We start from the raw sequence: 18762 nt of genomic DNA, 5'->3' as shown, positions 1-18762 counted from the left end.
TCACCACATATAAAAATTGTTCAGTGCCATAAACTTGCTAAGTATACATAATTGTAACAGCATGGTTTACTTGACATCTTTTATCTCATGGCTTGTTTCCCAGGCAGATGTGTCAAGAAAAGCAGTAGCTGAGCTGACTTGCACCAAAATAATGCTTTCCTGTTAGTCTTTGTGAACCTTCTAGAAATTGATTGAGTGCAATGGCTAACTCCAGCTAAAAACTGTAATTAGCTGTTATAATAACCATTTTCTGGCTTATCAATTCCAAGCATATATATGTGATGAAGGTCTTCCCACAATGGTGTTAAATAACTGTATCTCTTTGCAACAGATGCAGGAAGGAAAAATAATGGAGAGGCGAAAGAAGATTGCACTGGAACTTTCGGAGCTGGTTGTCTACTGCCGCCCTGTGCCTTTTGATGAAGAAAGTAAGTTTGACTTGTCCACTGGAGTAGTACCGGATGATTGGAGGGTGGCAAATGTTGTTCCCTTATTCAAGAAAGGGAATAGGGATAACCCTGGGAATTATAGACCAGTCAGTCTTACGTCAGTAGTGGGCAAATTATTGGAGAGGATTCTGAGAGACAGGATTTATGATTATTTGGAAAAGCATGGTTTGATTAGAGACAGTCAGCATGGCTTTGTGAGGGGCAGGTCATGCCTCACAAGCCTTATTGAATTCTTTGAAGATGTGACAAAACACATTGATGAAGGAAGAGCAGTGGATGTGGTGTATATGGATTTTAGCAAGGCGTTTGATAAGGTTCCCATGGTAGGCTCATTCAGAAAGTAAGGAGGCATGGGATTCAGGGAAAGGTGGCTGTCTGGATACAAAATTGGCTGGCCCATAGAAGTCAGAGGGTGGTAGTAGATGGAAAGTATTCAGCATGGAGCTCGGTGACCAGTGGTGTTCCACAAGGATCTGTTCTGGGACCTCTGCTCTTTGTGATTTTTATAAATGACTTGGATGAGGAAGTGGAAGGCTGGGTTAGCAAGTTTGCCGATGACACGAAGGTTGCTGGAGTTGTGGATAGTGTGGAAGGCTGTTGTAGGTTGCAACGGGACATTGACAGGATGCAGAGCTGGGCTGAGAAGTGGCAGATGGAGTTCAACCTGGAAAAGTGTGAAGTGATTCATTTTGGAAGGTCGAATTTGAATGCGGAATACAGGCTTAAAGACAGGATTCTTGGTAGTGTGGAGGAACAGAGGGATCTTGGGGTCCATGTCCAGAGATCGCTCAAAGTTGCCACCCAAGTTGATAGGGTTGTTAAGAAGGCGTATGGTGTGTTGGCTTTCATTAACAGGGGGATTGAGTTTAAGAGCCGCGAGGTTATGCTGCAGCTCTATAAAGCCCTGGTTCGACCACACTTGGAATATTGTGTTCAGTTCTGGTCGCCTCATTATAGGAAGGATGTGGAAGCTTTCGAGAGGGTGCAGAGGAGATTTACCAGGATGCTGCCTGGACTGGAGGGCATGTCCTACGAAGAAAGATTGAGGGAGCTAGGGCTTTTCTCATTGGAGCGAAGGAGGATGAGAGGTGACCTGATAGAGGGGTACAAGATGATGAGAGGCATAGATAGAGTGGATAGTCAGAGACTTTTTCCCAGGGTGGAAAGGGCTATCACCAGGGGGAATAATTTTAAGGTGATTGGAGGAAGGTTTCGGGGAGATGTCAGAGGTAGGTTCTTTACACAGAGAGTGGTGGGTGCGTGGAATGCGCTGCCAGCGGTGGTAGTAGAAGCAGATACATTAGGGGCATTTAAGCGACTCTTGGATAGGTCCATGGATGATAGTAGAATGAAGGGTAGGTAGTTAGTTTGATCTTAGAGTAGGTTAAAGGTTCGGCACAACATCGTGGGCCGAAGGGCCTGTACTGTGCTGTACTGCTCTATGTTCTATGACTCAATACATTTGGTTATTCAGAGGGAAGCATTCAATTTCCTATCATTTTATCTTCATGAGATTTATTTTACTGAGTTAATTTTGTCTTTAAATTAAATAGTCATGTGCAAAAGACTGATATCTATGTAACATGAGCCTAAACCAGCACAAGATTTATTGGGCCTACAACTCCTGTATATTAAGGCCGGAATCCAGACATATAACATTATTAAAGAACATTGAGGTTTACAGTACAGAAGAAGGCCATTTGGCCTATTGCCTGAGGATGCTTTACTACATTAAAGATGCTATATAAATGCAAGTTGTTGTTATCATTTCTGCAACAACTGTTTGCTAGACTAGTCCAAAATGAATCCCACTGCTTGATCTCTCTCCAGATCTTTTTGTCTGCATCAAATAATTAGACAGTTTTCGCTTCAGTAATGCAATGGTATCTGCCTCAGTCAGTCCATGTGGCAAACATTCCATGCTCCAGCAACACTCGATCTATAGAACTTTCTCTTAATTTCTCTCCTCACTCTGAGTAATCATTTCAAATTGATAATCCCACAGCACTGGCTTCTTTATTAGTGGAAATAATATTTCCCTGTTCACTTGATGAAAACTCTTCGTTATTTTAAAAACCTCTCCTCTCTTAGCCTTCTCCACCACTGTGGAAACAATCACAGACTCTGGATCAAGGCATGGAAAATGGGGTATGCCAAATAACATTGATTTTTCTGGGTATTATTTTTCTCGAAAGGCTAAATTTTCCACCCAAGCCCTTTACATCAGGGGGTGATGGGGGAGTTCCCAGGCTACCCTGTGAATTCTGTCCTTTACGCCCTTAAAAGGCCCCAACGGAACTCACGGCAACTAAGCACTTACAGGAGATCCTTTAAGGCTTTCTGAAAGACCCCAAACCTTAGCTAGACTGAGGAAATCAATCCTTTATGTTAAGGAAAAATTACTTCAATTGAAGATGAGAACTGATGCTTTGATTTTCAGCCCGGAAAGGTATTGAGCTAGACTCCACTGAAGTCCCCTTGCAGGTGCAGAAAGCCCTCCCTGAACATACAAAGGGCACTATCCTGACATCTCTGCTGCCGGCAGGGTAGCTCTGCCAATGAGCCATTGGCCTCATATTATTTATGTCACTCAGACTGCCCACAGGACAGCTGGTGTGGGAAGTGGCAAAATGCCACACTGACAGAGTAGACTGAGGCGCATTGCTGAGGTAGTGTAGAGGGAGCTTTACTCTGCTTATATCAGTACTATGCCTGACCTGGGAGTGCTTGATGCTGACACTGAGGGCTTGATTTTCAGCCTCCTCCAGGGACGGGAACGGAGGCGGCTAGGTGCTAAAGATAGTGCCGCCGGCATTTGTGCCAGTACACCGGCTCTATCCCACCCCCAGGCCATTTTCCAGGTGGCAAGATGGGAAATGGCAGGGGAGCAGGGCTGCACCTGCACGTGGCGGGTAGCCGATTAAACCAATTAAAAGCCTATTAAAGCCCGTTAACAGCGGCTGACTGGGATTTCTATCAGCCTCCAGGTTCTCGGAGGTGGCGGTGGCCAGCTCAGCTGCCTGGAGGTGACCTCCCGAGAGCAGACGGGGGTGCACTGCTCCAGACAGGCTTAGAGGCCACCCCCCCACCACACCACACCACACGCCCCCCCCCCCCACCTGCCTGGGTGCAGTAGCAGCTGCAGGCCGTCCTTAGAGGGGTTCCCGCCCAACAGTAGTGACCTGGCTGCAAAAGCCTTTTCTTATTTAAACTTTCAAAAAGTTGAATGGTGGGTGCCTCCATTTTGAAGCACCCTCTCCCTCACTTACCTTCCATTGCATCCTGCTGCTGCTTTTGGACTGGAGAGCCTCTGCTTGTCCCTCCAGTTTCGGGAGCCCGCCCACTAATTGGCCAGTCCAGGTGATTGACTGTTCCCCACATGATGCAGGCTTCTGACCCCTATTTGAGCCTGACGGCGGGGTTTGAAGCCTGTGGGCGTATCTCAAATTGAAGTCTCCATCCTCCCCATAGCTCGAGTACAAACATTCTCTGATCTAGCCAACACAGAATTTCCGCAAATCTACTGCTGCTTCACTAATATAACTTTGTGGGAAACAGTTTCCCCCACATCTCTGCCAAAGTTACAGCCATGAAATGCGAGAAGCTCCAAGGAAAATTCTAGCCTGCGAGTAAAATGTTCTCTCTGTCATGCAATCCAGAGAAGGAGTCATTATACCAAGAAGGTCAGTATATCAGTGAGGAGCAATGGATACTGTAAAAAGAGGAACTGATGTGGTTAGCCCTCTGTGTATTGGTGTTTCCTTAATGACATCGCGTTGCCTTGTCTCCAGAGATCGGGACAGACAAGGCCTGTTACAGAGACATGTCATCCTTCCCCGAAACGAAGGCTGAAAAATATGCCAACAAAAGTAAGGGCAAGAAGTTTCTTCAATACAACCACCGGCAGCTAAGCCGCGTCTACCCCAAGGGGCAACGCCTGGACTCCTCCAATTACGACCCGCTGCCCATGTGGATCTGTGGCAGCCAGCTGGTGGCACTCAACTTCCAGACACCAGGTAAACTCACCGTTACAAGCCACGCCAAGGAGTGAGTTGTACATTCTCAAAACCAGAGGAGGCAAGGCCACCCCACACTGTGCACTCGGATCACGCAGCCTCTGTGTTGGGATTGGATTTTCTTTTAAATGTAGACTCAAATATGTGATTCAGTTCAGACTCCTCAATCTCCAGAGTCTACTCTTAAAATTTAATGATATGGAAGGCTGCCACTGAATTCATCGTGTTTGTGCTGGCTCTTAGCTAGAACATTAATAATCATATATTTACTATGTTATATTTTTTATGGGCGCTTGAAGGTATAGTGCAGTATTGTCCAATAGAAATCAGAAGCAGTATGGGGACACTGTTCATTGGAGCACTTCATCCAGTACTGTGAAGCAGTGCAGCTTTTTCAGCAGTGGGATGTCCTGAGGTGTGAAAGGTGCTATATAAGTCTTTCTTTCTTCACTTCCCACTCAGCTCAGCTCCTGATAGAAGTCACACAGAGAGTGGAGCTACAGCATCCTCCAGAAGCAAGATTGAAGTGCCATAAGTCAAAATTTTCTGGGCTTTGGCTCTCAGCTTCCTTCCCTTCATCCTCTGAATGTACTTCCCAGAATCCTTCCTTTCACCCCAAAACATTATTCCCAGCTTTCTTCCCTTTTCTCTCTCAAAGTACTTTTCCTAGATTCTTTGCCTGCACCCCAAAAGTATCATTCCCGTTGACATGGTTGATAACACTATCCTTCTCCAAAGCCTTCCATCTGCTGTCCAGCTCAGTGGGATTGCCATCATTTGGTTCCACTCTTACCTATTCAATCGTAGCCAGAGCATCTCTAGTAATGGCTTCCCTTCCTACTCCAATACCATAATCTCAGGAACCCACCAACGATCCATACTTATCCCACCAACTCTTCCTCACCTACATGCTTTCCCTTGGTGATATGGGGCCTTCTATATATTCGCTGGTAACACCCTGCTCTACATTTCCACCATCTTTCTCAACCACTCCGCTACCTCTATGCTGTCAGCCACCTGTCTGACATTGTCTTGCATAAGCTATAATTCCCTCTAGACAAACATTAGGAATATCAAAGCCATGATCTTCAGTTTCTGCCATAATCTCCATACCCTTGCCACTAATTCCAACCTATCTCAGTACTCGCAACCTCAGCATTCTTCGAATCCAAGCTAAGTTTCCAAACCCATCTTCACTCTATCACAATAACCGCCCATTTTCAACGCCATAACATTGCCCACCGCCACTCCTACCTCAGTCCATCACCCACTAAAACCCTCATCCGTGCCTGCGTTACCTCGAGGCTCCATAAACTTCTGCTCATCCAAAATTCTGCTACCAGTATGCTATCAATCCAATATTGGTGACTGTGTCCCTTCAGTCATCTAGGCCCCATTTTCTGTAATTCCTCCCTAAATCATTCTCCATCTCCTCTAAGCCTCTCTCCAAAACCTACCTCTTTAACCAAGATTTTGGTCAGCCCTGCTAATCATTCTTTCCTTAACTCAGCACCATGTTTCCTTACACCTTTGTGAATAGGGTTGCCAACCCTCCATTATTGCCCTGGAGAGTCAGTGAAGCTAAGCTCCAGGACCCTGCTGCAAGCAACCCTGAAGAAAAATCAAAAGGCCATAAATCTTTTTTATTTTCTTTGAACATTTTTGTTTATTGGAAATATTGGACATGGGAAAAAAGGCTGCTTGACTGACAGTCAAGAATCATCCAATCGGATAATGAAGAGTCTATTCACTCTCTGATTGGCATGGTGAAGTGGAGCACTGTGTGTCTGAATAAGTTGGGTGACCCCATTAGCAGCAGTGTGGGGGCAGTTTGGGGCAGCAAGTCATGTGATGCCACCTTCAGGAATATGTCCAACCACGTTTGGCAATCCTAACTGAAACGCCTTGTAATGTTTTCCATATTCAATTGGTTATTGTTATGCATGTTATTGTAAGCACAGCTCCAAACTAAATATTGGGCTACAGCTCCCTCTGCTGGATTGTATGATAATTACACAAACAATGGCTATGATTATAGCACAGACGTCAACTATAAAGTACCTGAGCCTAGCCTATATGGCTTTTAATATCATCTGATGACCTCATCCACCCCACGAGATATATTGCATTTATACTTGCCATTTTTATTTTACATATATCTAATATATGAGAAGGTCCACTGGTCGTACCTTTGTTAAGTGTGGATCAGAGCCATATGGGTTAGAAAAGATCAGAGTTGATCCGATGATTAGTCTGGTCAGTGCTCAATGAGCTATTCTCAGCTGGGTTGAGTATGAGGGGTATTACAATTGCACTCAGGACCTCTCAGCTAGAGAGGCGATAAAACTGATTAGAGATTTGCCCCCAGTGGCCTATTGCAAAACTGTCTTCAGTTGTTGGTGAGGACTTGATAGGATTCAGTTGTGAAGCCCCCAACTGATGAATAGCCTACTAACATTTCAGGGATAAATTTCCACCATTTCTTTGGGGTTTCCATGGTTGTTGTTACAGCAGATGAGCGGGAGAACATGCATGGAAATTTATCCCCTTACTGACCTCTGGGTTCGCCCATGAAGAACAGTACCAACCCTTGTGCTATCCCAGTATTAGGCAGAGAAAGTTCCAGCTAAAGAAAATAGAGGCACTGTATATACTGGGAACCGTGCAGGAGAATCACTGAAATGGTGAAGAGGAAGTTAACTTGGAATCTAAAGGGCTTTGGCTTTTTCTTTTTCCTGTAGACAAACCAATGCAGCTGAATCAAGCGATCTTCACCATGAACGGGAAGAATGGGTATGTCTTGCACCCTGACATCATGAGAGACGAGAACTTTGACCCCTTTGATAAGAACACTCTCAAGGGTGTGGAACCAATCACCGTGCAGCTTCAGGTAAGTGGCAGCCATTTTGTTTTTCCACACAGTGGCGCAGTGGTTAGCACCGCAGCCTCACAGCTCCAGGGACCCGGGTTCGATTCCGGGTACTGCCTGTGTGGAGTTTGCAAGTTCTCCCTGTGTCTGCGTGGGTTTCCTCCGGGTGCTCCGGTTTCCTCCCACAAGCCAAAAGACTTGCAGGTTGATAGGTAAATTGGCCATTACAAATTGTCACTAGTATAGGTAGGTGGTAGGGAAATATAGGGACAGGTGGGGATGTGGTAGGAATATGGGATTAGTGTAGGATTAGTATAAATGGGTGGTTGATGTTCGGCACAGACTCGGTGGGCCGAAGGGCCTGTTTCAGTGCTGTATCTCTAATCTAAAAAGATTGGGATGATGTAACCTGAAATAAATTGAAACCATGCGAGGGAATTGTAAATCTTCACACTGGGTGCAAAAGGAGTGGGTGAGCAGTGAAAATGGAGCAGCTCAATTTCCAGCTCCATTCCCACTGATCCCACTGTCTTAATGCCACTGGTTTTGCTGGAATCAGGTTGGACCCTCATGCATTAACTATGATATCAGTAGGAGCTCGACATTAATTTGCCTGGGGCTTAAGAGTGGAATCACGATGGCTTCCTCATTAGATTGAACTAGGTTTAGTAGCTGGCCTGCAGATAGAAGAGATCCTACACAGTAAGTATAAAATGCTCCTTTATGGGGCCAGAAAGAGCAGCCTTCCCTGTTCCGTTCTACCACCTCCACCCCCACTATCTCTCTGGCCTACCCCTGCTCCTAATTTATATGTTCATATGTACTTACCTGCAAGTTGGCTACATCATCTCCCTTTGCTGCACCTGGCAACATTTAAATCTGGTTAAGTCAGAGTTTTAAAATAACCCTGGCTTGAATCTTAGACAACGAGTGCATTTTGCAACAAAGTGCCTCAGTGCAAACCTTAGAAGATGTCACTACTGCACCAAAGTGACATTTTTCCATTGCCACTCCAACCCCCATGTTGCCAATAGCCACTGAAAACTGGATTATCATTGCCCAAACTCATCTAATGTAGGATCAGCAGTGAAAGGAGACATTTGTGCATTTTTCATGCATTCTTCTCTGTTTATTCAGGTTTCCCTGGACACTGCACATGATTGTTTTCCTATGTCTTCACTAAGGCTGTTCTTCAGCCAGTTGTTAGGAGGTATATGCAAATGATTACTCCCTATGCCTCACCCTGTACCTGCACAATGCCTCACCACAACAAAATGGCTGAGGTTGCTATGGGTATCTCAGCGTAGCAAGAGGCCAAAGCCAGCAACCCCTATTGGCATTGTGTGATGCAACAGGCCAAATTTCCAATGTGCTGTTCTACTACACTGTTGCACGAAACTTCTCTCCTTCTGCCCTTCAGTTTTCTCCCCTCATCGCCTGAAGGAACAATTCATTCTTGGCCACATCCTTATCCTAGGGGCTGGCAAGAGCCAGGGTTTGCACAGCTTGTCGCTATCCAATAACAGGTACATGCAGAGAGAGAGGCTCAGAGACAAGTCACCTTCTGAATTTAGCTCCTGCTCTCTACACCAGCTCCATTGTTACCTGTCATGTGTATAATCAAGGTAGCAGATGCTTCACAGCAGGCAGTACCAGGAACTGGGATCTGCCCATAATTCTGTCTCAGAGGCAGTAACACTTAATTCAGGCAATTAGTGTTGGTGGGCTATTTCACCATGATCCTGTGTCTACGGGAATCACTGAATAATGTAACTCTGTCTGACTTTGCCCCTTCCTTAGCCCAGACATGCTGTAAATTGTGGTGACACTAATGCTGTCCCAGCACGGACTGGGGTGGGGTGGCTAAGTTTCCCACTGGATGGCTGCATTTACCAGCTGAACCAGCTGTTGGGGATGGAGTCTTTGCAGGGTGATATAATTGCCGGGTTCCTACTCCTTTTAAAACAAATACATGAGGAGAAGTTGTGGGCGTGAGTCCTTATTGATTTCATTCTCTTAAACTGCCAGATCTTGGGAGCACGACATCTGCCCAAGAATGGGAGGAGCATTGTTTGTCCATTTGTTGAGGTGGAGGTATGTGGAGCTGAGTATGACAACAGCAAATACAAGACAGAGGTGGTGGGTAAGTGAGTCTCCTCCTCTGTGATATGGCGATCTGATTGAATCATGTGGTACTCGCTGCGACAATTTTTTCTTATCCATCTTTTTCTTCCCTTCTTGCTCCCCTAAAGCAGCTAATTCTTTTCAGGGAGGGGGAGGGAGGGCCAGTTAATTAATTAATTCTCCACATGAGCCTTGATGTCGAAGATCAGTTGATAATGTTCTCATTCACCACACACAGTATCAGATTTGTTTCAAAATGTTCAATAAACCACACAAATAGTAAATGCTGCAGATGCTGGAAATCTGAAATAGAAACAGAAAATGCTGCAAACACTCAGCAGGTCAGGCAACATCTGTGGAGAGAGTAGGGTTAACATTTCAAGTCAATGATCTTCTGTCAGAACCGATGTCCTTTTGCCAATAATTGATGGATGATTTTCTCCCTGTTTGTTTTCTCTTGGAGAATTTCTATTTAAAGGTGGGTGCAGCATGGTTTGGATACAAAGTCTACACTGCCGGGTCAAGTACTTCCAGGTCAGGTACACCACAGGCTGGGCGCAGAATGGAGGCCCCTCTATGCTATCCTAATTAGCACTCTGGTGCAACATGGACTGTATACAGAGTAAAGCTGTTTCTTTCTGCTCCCAATGATATACATCAAGAACTACTAGATGAAAAAAGACCTTGGCCCAGCTTGTTCGCTTTCTATTATCCCGGCAGTCGCATGATACATCAATAATGGAGTAGTTGACTAATGATAGCAATCAATCCCTATCAATTAGTCTACACAGACCCAGACATAACATGAGGAAAACTCCAGTGATGGAGAGGTTTGGGAATCACAGGTCCAAAGTCATCTGTTCCTCCCAAGCATGCCACACTTACTACGTGTCATGTCATGTCATAAGTTACCACACCTTTATGTTGTCCTAGCTGAGACCAGCTAACTGAATGTTCAAACATGGAATCTTCTGTTTTGTATGATTTAGTGTTACACTGTGCAGTGCCTTGACTTACTCAGCTATTGGGGATGAGAATAGCCATTAAATAAACCCTTTTATGTAACAGGCCTTTTGCTGTAACACACATTCTGTGAGACTGCTCTAGTGATAATGCTGTAGAGAGAGAATCCTGCCAGTCTTATATTAAACCACTTCATGTATCATTCACCCATTTACTCAGTTGGTAAATTCTGTGCCTAGTGTGGAACTGAGCGATGCAGACCAGAATAGTCTCAGGTTTAGTCCCTAGTTTATGTTGTTAGTTGGGCTCAGCCTGGGTGCTACAACTGACCTCAAAGAGGAGGGAAAATCAGCCAAGGTTCTAGTTCCTGATCACTATCCTTGCTGGAAATGGGTGTTGCCGGCTAGGAAATGACTGCTTGGGGTAAGTATCCAAGAAGCTCAACAGAACCTTCAGGAGTGGAGGGGAGAGAAGTGCAGAAACAAGAAAAACACAGAGAAAGGAAATGTTAAATAAAGCATTATTTCATTGCATCTCCTCATGTTTCATTTCTGTTCCAGCGGATAATGGGTTGAATCCTGTCTGGCTCTTCAAGCAGTTTGTCTTTGACATCAACAATCCCGAGTTTGCCTTTTTGAAGTTTATTGTGTATGATGAGGACATGTTCAGTGATCCCAACTTCCTAGCCCAGGCAACCTATCCAGTGAAAGGACTTAAAACAGGTAACCAGCAGCCTAGTAAGAAGAATACTATTTAACTGATTTTTAGTAAGGTGACAGAGTGAGGGATATCAGTGCTGGCAATGCATCCACTAACAGCACTGAGCACACCTGCATCTGGTGCAGCATGGATTTGATGGCAGAGAAATTGTCTTTCTCTTCTGCCCCCCCATGGAGTGGGGGTGGGGGAAGGGGCGAGTACTGTGTAGCAACAGTGACCAGTGCAATTCTATACTCCATGCCCCAGGGGGAGTGGTGGAGCGAGACAATCAGAAACGACTTGTTAAAAAATTCAACAGACATCATAGCCAGAGTAAACCTTCATCCCTGACATTACATGAGCACCACATACTGCATCATTTCCATATCCTTTGCTGGCATTCACTGTGACCCCTCCGAGTGAGACTGGCAATGAATTATGGCAGTTTTGTGGACTTGCATCACTGCAGTACTCAAATCCATTCTCTGATTACAAAATTGCATCAGTAGATAAGCCAGTGACATGGCCACCTACTCAAATGGGCAGAATTGATGCATTGTATTTTGAAACTAAAGGTGAGTGGAGAAAGAACTGGCATCGATTGTGGTGACTTTCTGCTGATGGGGTTTGAGGTAGGGCCAAATTGGAAGCATTACGTTTGCAATATTTTTTCACTCCTACCTACCTCAGTCACTATTTCTGACAGATCCCAGAATTGATAAAAAGCAACAAACACTTTTTTAAAATATCACAGTCTTGTATTCAAATAGCGCTGTGTCGCTGGAGCAGAATGACTCGAGCAATAAGTTTCAGTCTACACAAAAGCTATTTTCCGCATGGTGGTTTGACCCATTTTAAGTTTCCTGCCAATGGGAATTGGATGATGTTTTACCCCTTTCAGAGCCGGAGGCTGCAATAAGTGTGTGAACCTACATGTTGGATTGTATCTTCCATACCATTTTGAAGTAACCACTACACACTTAATTGTTTTAGTTTAGTACAAGTGCTACCCTCTTTATTTATAAAAATGACTCCTACCTGTTAAGAAGGAAGATTTATACCACTGCAGTGCCACCACTTCCACCCCCCAATACAAAATAGCATCAGCAGAGAAGTCAGTGGAATGTCCACCTACTGAAACAGGCAGAATTGGTCTCAACTGGCATCCCCCACAGACTCAGCCAGTGAGCGCCAATTCTCAGAAAAATCAGATTAACATCTTTTCTGTTTCCACGTCCTGATTTGCAGAGGCCACTTATTTTCAAGCCCACTACCATTTGAGGACTACTAGAAACATTAGAAACAAGTCTACTTTGCAATTCAGTTAGATCATCCTTTACGGGAGAAAGTCACAGATTTCTACTACCCTTTGTGATAAAATGCTTCCCAATTTCGCTGCTGAATGACCTGGTTCTCATTTTAAGATCATGTCTCCTTGCTCTTGATTCCCTTACCAAGGGAAAGAGTTTCCCCATATTCTGCCCTTTCAAATCTTTTTGAAATGTAAATATCTCAACCACATCGCTCCATAATCCCATATATTCAGGGGAAGAGAAGCCATGTTCATGCAACCTGCCCTCATAAACCCCAGTATAATTCTGGTGAATCTGTGCTGCACCCCCTCCAAGGGTCCTGAGGTGTTGTGCTCAAAACTGATTGTCCTCCAGAAGGGATCAGATCAAGGCTCTATACAACTGAAGATTCCATCCGTCTTCCTAGCCACTGCCTATATTCATCTCCATAAAATCGTCTGTCCTCACCCCTGCCTCAGCTTACCCGCTGCTGAGACCCTAATCCTTGTCGTTACATCTACACTATTCCAATCATCTCCTGGCCAATCTCCCATCTTACACCCTCTATGAACTTGAGCTCATTCAAAACTTTGCTGTCCATATCACAATTCACAGCAAGTCCCCTTCACCCATCACCCCTGTGCTTGCTGACTTACATTGGCTTCTGGTCCAGCAACACCTCGATTTTAAAGTTCTCATCCTTGTTTTCACCATGGCCACTGCCCTATCTCTGTAATATCCTTCAGTATTACAATCTTTTGAGATCTCTGTGTTCCTCCAAATCTTGTCTCTTGCGCCAATTTTAATCAGTCCACCATTTGCATCTGTGCCTTCAGCTGCTTAGGCCCTAAGTTCTGGAATTCCTTTCTTAAACCTCTCTGCCTCTCTATTTCTCTCTTACTTTAAGACACTCCTTAAAACCTACTTCTTTTACCAAGATTTTGATCACCTGTCCTAATATGTGGCTTGGTGTCCAATTTTGTTTGATAATGCTAAGAGACTTGAAACATTTTAATATAAAATACAAATTGTGGGGGTGGGTGGACCTCTTCATACTGAAAGCACATCTTGCACAGATCATCTGCCTGAAATGAAGTTAAAATGTATTCATAAAATTTCTTTGATACCATCATAGATAGCTACTTACTGTTAGATCCCAATATCACCACTGATAGATACTTACAAATGGAATCCATCACTGATGGACATTTTTCCTTAAAATGCATGCCTATGCTATCATAAGGGAGAGGCCTATTTTGCAAGATTCGGCAAAGACAATCTTCCCATTATGAGCACGGTGCACCTCACCACAGTCAAGCTGAATCTGGTGATCTCACATCATCAGGGCTGTACAGTAACTTCATTCAAACTCACTGCTGGATACTGACAAGACAAGGCTTGACTTTTAAGATGGGCAGTTACATTACAGATCTGATGATACTCACCTATTCTGTTGTTCCTGTATTATCATGAATACTAAACCAAAGAAAATGACAGCATCACAGACATTGCTCACAACTATTAGTCTCTAACCCATGGAGTCCATCAGTTAGCTCACTCTTTAAACTTAAGTGCAATAGCCATGCTGGGTATTATAACTGAGTTGCAGTAAAACTTTTACATTGTGGATTACTTTGCATGCTTTTAAACCTAAACTATTATACAATTTGACAGCTCCATATGGGTTTAACCTTATGGGTTAAATGCCAGGCTGGGTTCACAAATTGTGAGTGTGTATGAGTGTGTGTGTGTGTGTTCATTGAGCATTGAGGTTGCATTGCACATTTCTGAGCGGGTTTGGAGTGATCTCTATCTGCAAATGCCACTGTGTGTCAGTGATGCCCTGATGAATGTCAAAATGTTGTTTCATTTACAGGTTACAGATCCGTACCCCTGAAAAACAGTTATAGTGAAGAGCTAGAGCTGGCCTCTCTACTTGTTCACATTGAGATTGTCAATGCCAAGGTAAAACTTTGTTTTTGGTCCACAGTGGATGCATTATCTTAATATCAAGCAGGTAATGACAGTACTGCCCAGTAAAAAATGTTTCTTCACAAAGAACATCTAATTATAATCATTCGCAGACTGGTATTTATCAATTTCTTCTTCTTCTTTGGCCTCCTTGTCTCGAGAGACAATGGGTAAGTGCCTGGAGGTGGTCAGTGATTTGTGAAGCAGCGCCTGGAGTGGCTATAAAGGCCAATTCTAGAGTGACAGACTCTTCCACAGGTGCTGCAGGTAAAACTGGTTGTCGGGGCTGTTACAATAGAGTAATTCAAACATCAGTACATATGTGAAGAATCATTCACGGATATGTGCTTCCATAGAGTCTATCAAATATAAATCCTCACTCATGAGGCCCATTGACAGAGATACAGACCCTTAGAAAATAGGCGACAGGTTTAGATAGAGGATCTGGATCGGCGCAGGCTTGGAGGGCCGAAGGGCTTGTTCCTGTGCTGTAATTTTCTTTGTTCTTTGTTCTTTGACAGATCATTACTCATCGAGTCCATCATGCATATGGTTCATCATTGAGAAATTATTACCCATAGAATCCATCATATATGGTCTCATAAATCTTTACTCATAGGGACCAATATTGTAATCTTGAGCATTTAAAGCCCTGCAAAACTTTGGGCATCACATGATCATCTGATGTACCGTGGGTTCTATGCCACACCCAATGCACTCCACTCTCCATAATGCACGCCAACCTTTCCTCATGGAGAATGTGTCAAGGTGTATTAGACCCCAATTCCCATGAAATGAGCTCAAAGCCTGATCAGTGCTCCAGATGCTGAGTGTCTATTTGGGATATGCACTTCAAAGGAAGCTTATGTAGAAAAAAAAAGAAGAAATAAGTACCCTCCTTCTTGACATGGAACCATACTTATTTTTGTCCTGGCTTTTTTTTTCCGGCTTCCAACAACCATTTCTTGAAAGGGGATTTAAGTTGCCATTTCCTTGGAGCAAAAGTAATTGTGACTTCACTGGCTGCTGGCAACAAACATTTTGGTGCCCAATCAATGTGGGCCCCTAAGTGCATCATGTGGTATGCACCAGGTGCATCAGAAATTATTTAAATGAACTTACCTAGCATTATCATGTTTTTTTAATTCATTTATGGGATGTGGGCGACGCTGGCCTGGCCTGCCCATCCCTAATTGCCCTTGAGAAGGTGAGCTGCCTTCTTGAACCGCTGCAGTCCATTTGGGGTAGGTACACTCACAGTGCTGTTAGGAAGGGAGTTCCAGGATTTTGACCCAGCGACAGTGAAGGAACGGCGATATAGTTCTAAGTCAGGATGGTGTGTGACTTGGAGGGGAACTTGCAGGTGGTGGTGTTCCCATGCATTTGCTGCCCTTGTCCTTCTAATTGGTAGAGGTCGCGGGTTTGGAAGGTGCTGTCTAAGGAGCCTTGGTGCATTGCTGCAGTGCATCTTATAGATGGTACACACTGCTGCCACTGTACGTCGGTGGTGGAGGGAGTGAATGTTTGTAGATGGTGTGCCAATCAAGCGGGCTGCTTTGTCCTGGATGGTGTCGAGCTTCTTGAGTTTTGTTGGAGCTGCACCCATCCAGGCAAGTGGAGAGTATTCCATCACACTCCTGACTTGTGCCTTGTAGATGGTGGACAGGCTTTGGAGAGTCAGGGGGTGAGTTACTCGCCTCAGGGTTCCTAACCTCTGACCTGCTCTTGTAGCCATGGTATTTATATGGCTACTCCAGTTCAGTTTCTGGTCAATGGTAGCCCCTAGGATGTTGATAGTGGGGGATTCATCGATGGTAAAGCTGTTGAATGTCAAGGGGAGATGGTTAGATTCTCTCTTGTTGGAGATGGTCATTGCCTGGCACTTGTGTGGCGCGAATGTTGCTTGCCAGTTATCAGCCCAAGCCTGGATATTGTCCAGGTCTTGCTGCATTTCTACACGGACTGCTTTAGTATCTGAGGAGTCATTATACGATCAATGCCAGATGGATCTTTACCCATTCAGTCCATCACGGACTTGCCCAAAGAGTCCATTACTAATAATGTTAAGTAATTACCCATAAGGTTCACGCTAATGGCCAAGAAGACGGAATTTGTGGTCAGCAGCAAAGTGATGGTGCTTGCTGATGACCTCGAAGAAACTTTCCCGCAACAATCTAGCAATCTCTGTGGATTTCCCCTTTTCTGATGTTAATTTCATTCCTGCATCAGCTAAAGGGGATCTCCAGCAACAGTGATGTCATCAAGCAAGCTAAGCAACCAATCACATTGAAGAATTCTGACAGACAACATCCCAGGTTATTAAAAAGCACTGATTGTCCTTCGCTCTGTTACCCATAGAGTTCACCACATATAGATCCTTGCCCACAGAGTGCATCACAGATAATCAGTACCTTACCCATCATGTATAATACTGACAGATAGTGTAGGGAGCACTCCTTGATCTTTTAGTTAATTTATCAGAGAAAAAGGAGTTTCTTTAATGTATGTGGAAACAGTGTTTCATTTTTAAAGGGCTGATGATTCATTTTTCTGATTCAACGATCAACAGTGATACCTAGGGAAGCATTCTGACCATGTAGTAGAGAGAACACGTGGCTGCAGGGATGGTGCAGGAGGGAGGGTTTTGGTTTCCTGGATAATTGGGGCTCTTTCTGGGGTAGGTGGGACCTCTACAAACAGGATGGTCTTCACCTGAACCAGAGGGGTACCAATATCCTGGGGGGGAGGTTTGCTAGTGCTCTTCGGGGGGGTTTAAACTAATTCAGCAGGGGAATGGGAACCTAAATTGTAGTGCCAGTGTACAGGATGTTGAGAGTAGTGAGGTCAGGGATATGGTTACAAGGACGCAAGAGGGCACTGGCAAGCAAGAACCTGGTTTAAAGTGTGTCTATTTCAACGCCAGGAGCATCCGGAATAAGGTGGGTGAGCTTGCAGCATGGGTTGGTACCTGGGATCTCGATGTAGTGGCCATTTCGGAGACATGGGTAGAGCAGGGGCAGGAATGGATGTTGCAGATTCCGGGATTTAGATGTTTCAGTAAGAACAGAGAAGATGGTAAAAGAGGGGGGGGTGTGGCATTGTTAATCAAGGAGAGTATTACAGCGACAGAAAGGACGTTTGAGGACTCGTCTACTGAGGTAGTATGGGCTGAGGTTAGAAACAGGAGAGGTGAGGTTACCCTGTTGGGAGTCTTTTATAGACCTCCGAATAGTTCCAGAGATGTAGAGGAAAGGATAGCGAAGATGATTCTCGACAGGGGTGAGAGTAACAGGGTAGTTGTTATGGGGGACTTTAACTTTCCAAATATCGACTGGAAATACTATAGTTCGAGTACTTTAGATGGGTCAGTTTTTGTCCAGTGTGTGCAGGAGGGTTTTCTGACACAGTATGTAGACAGGCCAACCAGGGGCGATGCCACATTGGATTTGGTACTGGGAAATGAACCCGGCCAGGTGTTAGATTTAGATGTAGGTGAGCACTTTGGTGATAGTGATCACAATTCGGTTAGGTTTACCTTAGCGATGGGCAGGGACAGGTATATACCGCAGGGCAAGAATTATAACTGGGGGAAAGGAAATTATGATGCGATTAGGCAAGATTTAGGATGCGTAGGATGGGGAAGGAAACTGCAGGGGATGGGAACAATCGAAATGTGGAGCTTATTCAAGGAGCAGCTACTGCGTGTCCTTGATAAGTATGTACCTGTGAGGCAGAGAGGAAGTTGTCGTGCGAGGGAGCCGTGGTTTACTAAAGAAGTTGAAGCGCTTGTCAAGAGGAAGAAGAAGGCTTATGTTAGGATGAGATGTGAAGGCTCAGTTAGGGCACTTGAGAGCTACAAGCTAGCCAGGAAGGATCTAAAGGGAGAGCTAAGAAGAGCAAGGAGAGGACACGAGAAGTCATTTGTGGATCGGATCAGGGAAAACCCTAAGGCTTTCTATAGGTATATCAGGAATAAAAGAATGACTAGAGTTAGATTAGGGCCAATCAAGGATAGTAGTGGGAAGTTGTGTGTGGAATCAGAGGAGATAGGGGAAGTGTTAAATGAATATTTTGCGTCAGTATTTACAGTAGAGAAAGAAAATGTTGTTGAGAATACTGAGATTCAGGCTACCAGGCTAGATGGGATTGAGGTTCACAAGGAGGAGGTGTTAGCAATTTTGGAAAGTGTGAAAATAGATAAGTCCCCTGGGCCAGATGGGATTTATCCTAGGATTCTCTGGGAAGCTCGGGAGGAGATTGCAGAGCCTTTGTCCTTGATCTTTATGTCGTCATTGTTGACAGGAATAGTGCCGGAAGACTGGAGGATTGCAAATGTTGTCCCCTTGTTCAAGAAGGGGAGTAGAGACAGCCCTGGTAAT

At 44.6% G+C, this 18762-nt stretch overlaps 1 protein-coding gene across 2 annotated transcripts in view; it reads left to right on the top strand.

Annotated features, from left to right (window-relative positions):
- LOC137369829 (1-phosphatidylinositol 4,5-bisphosphate phosphodiesterase gamma-1-like) overlaps window positions 1-18762 on the top strand; it is a 205868-nt gene that overhangs the window by 178242 nt on the left and 8864 nt on the right. For both annotated transcript variants that reach the window (XM_068031407.1, XM_068031406.1), the window contains exons 25-30: window positions 332-428; window positions 4241-4465; window positions 7207-7355; window positions 9363-9477; window positions 10982-11143; window positions 14289-14377. In XM_068031407.1, coding sequence (XP_067887508.1) covers window positions 332-428; window positions 4241-4465; window positions 7207-7355; window positions 9363-9477; window positions 10982-11143; window positions 14289-14377 — 837 coding nt within the window. The remainder of the gene's footprint in view (window positions 1-331; window positions 429-4240; window positions 4466-7206; window positions 7356-9362; window positions 9478-10981; window positions 11144-14288; window positions 14378-18762) is intronic.

This window comes from Heterodontus francisci, chromosome 5 (genome assembly GCF_036365525.1).
Source record: "Heterodontus francisci isolate sHetFra1 chromosome 5, sHetFra1.hap1, whole genome shotgun sequence".
Lineage (NCBI taxonomy): Eukaryota > Metazoa > Chordata > Chondrichthyes > Heterodontiformes > Heterodontidae > Heterodontus > Heterodontus francisci.
This window is presented reverse-complemented; position numbering and strand designations above follow the sequence as displayed.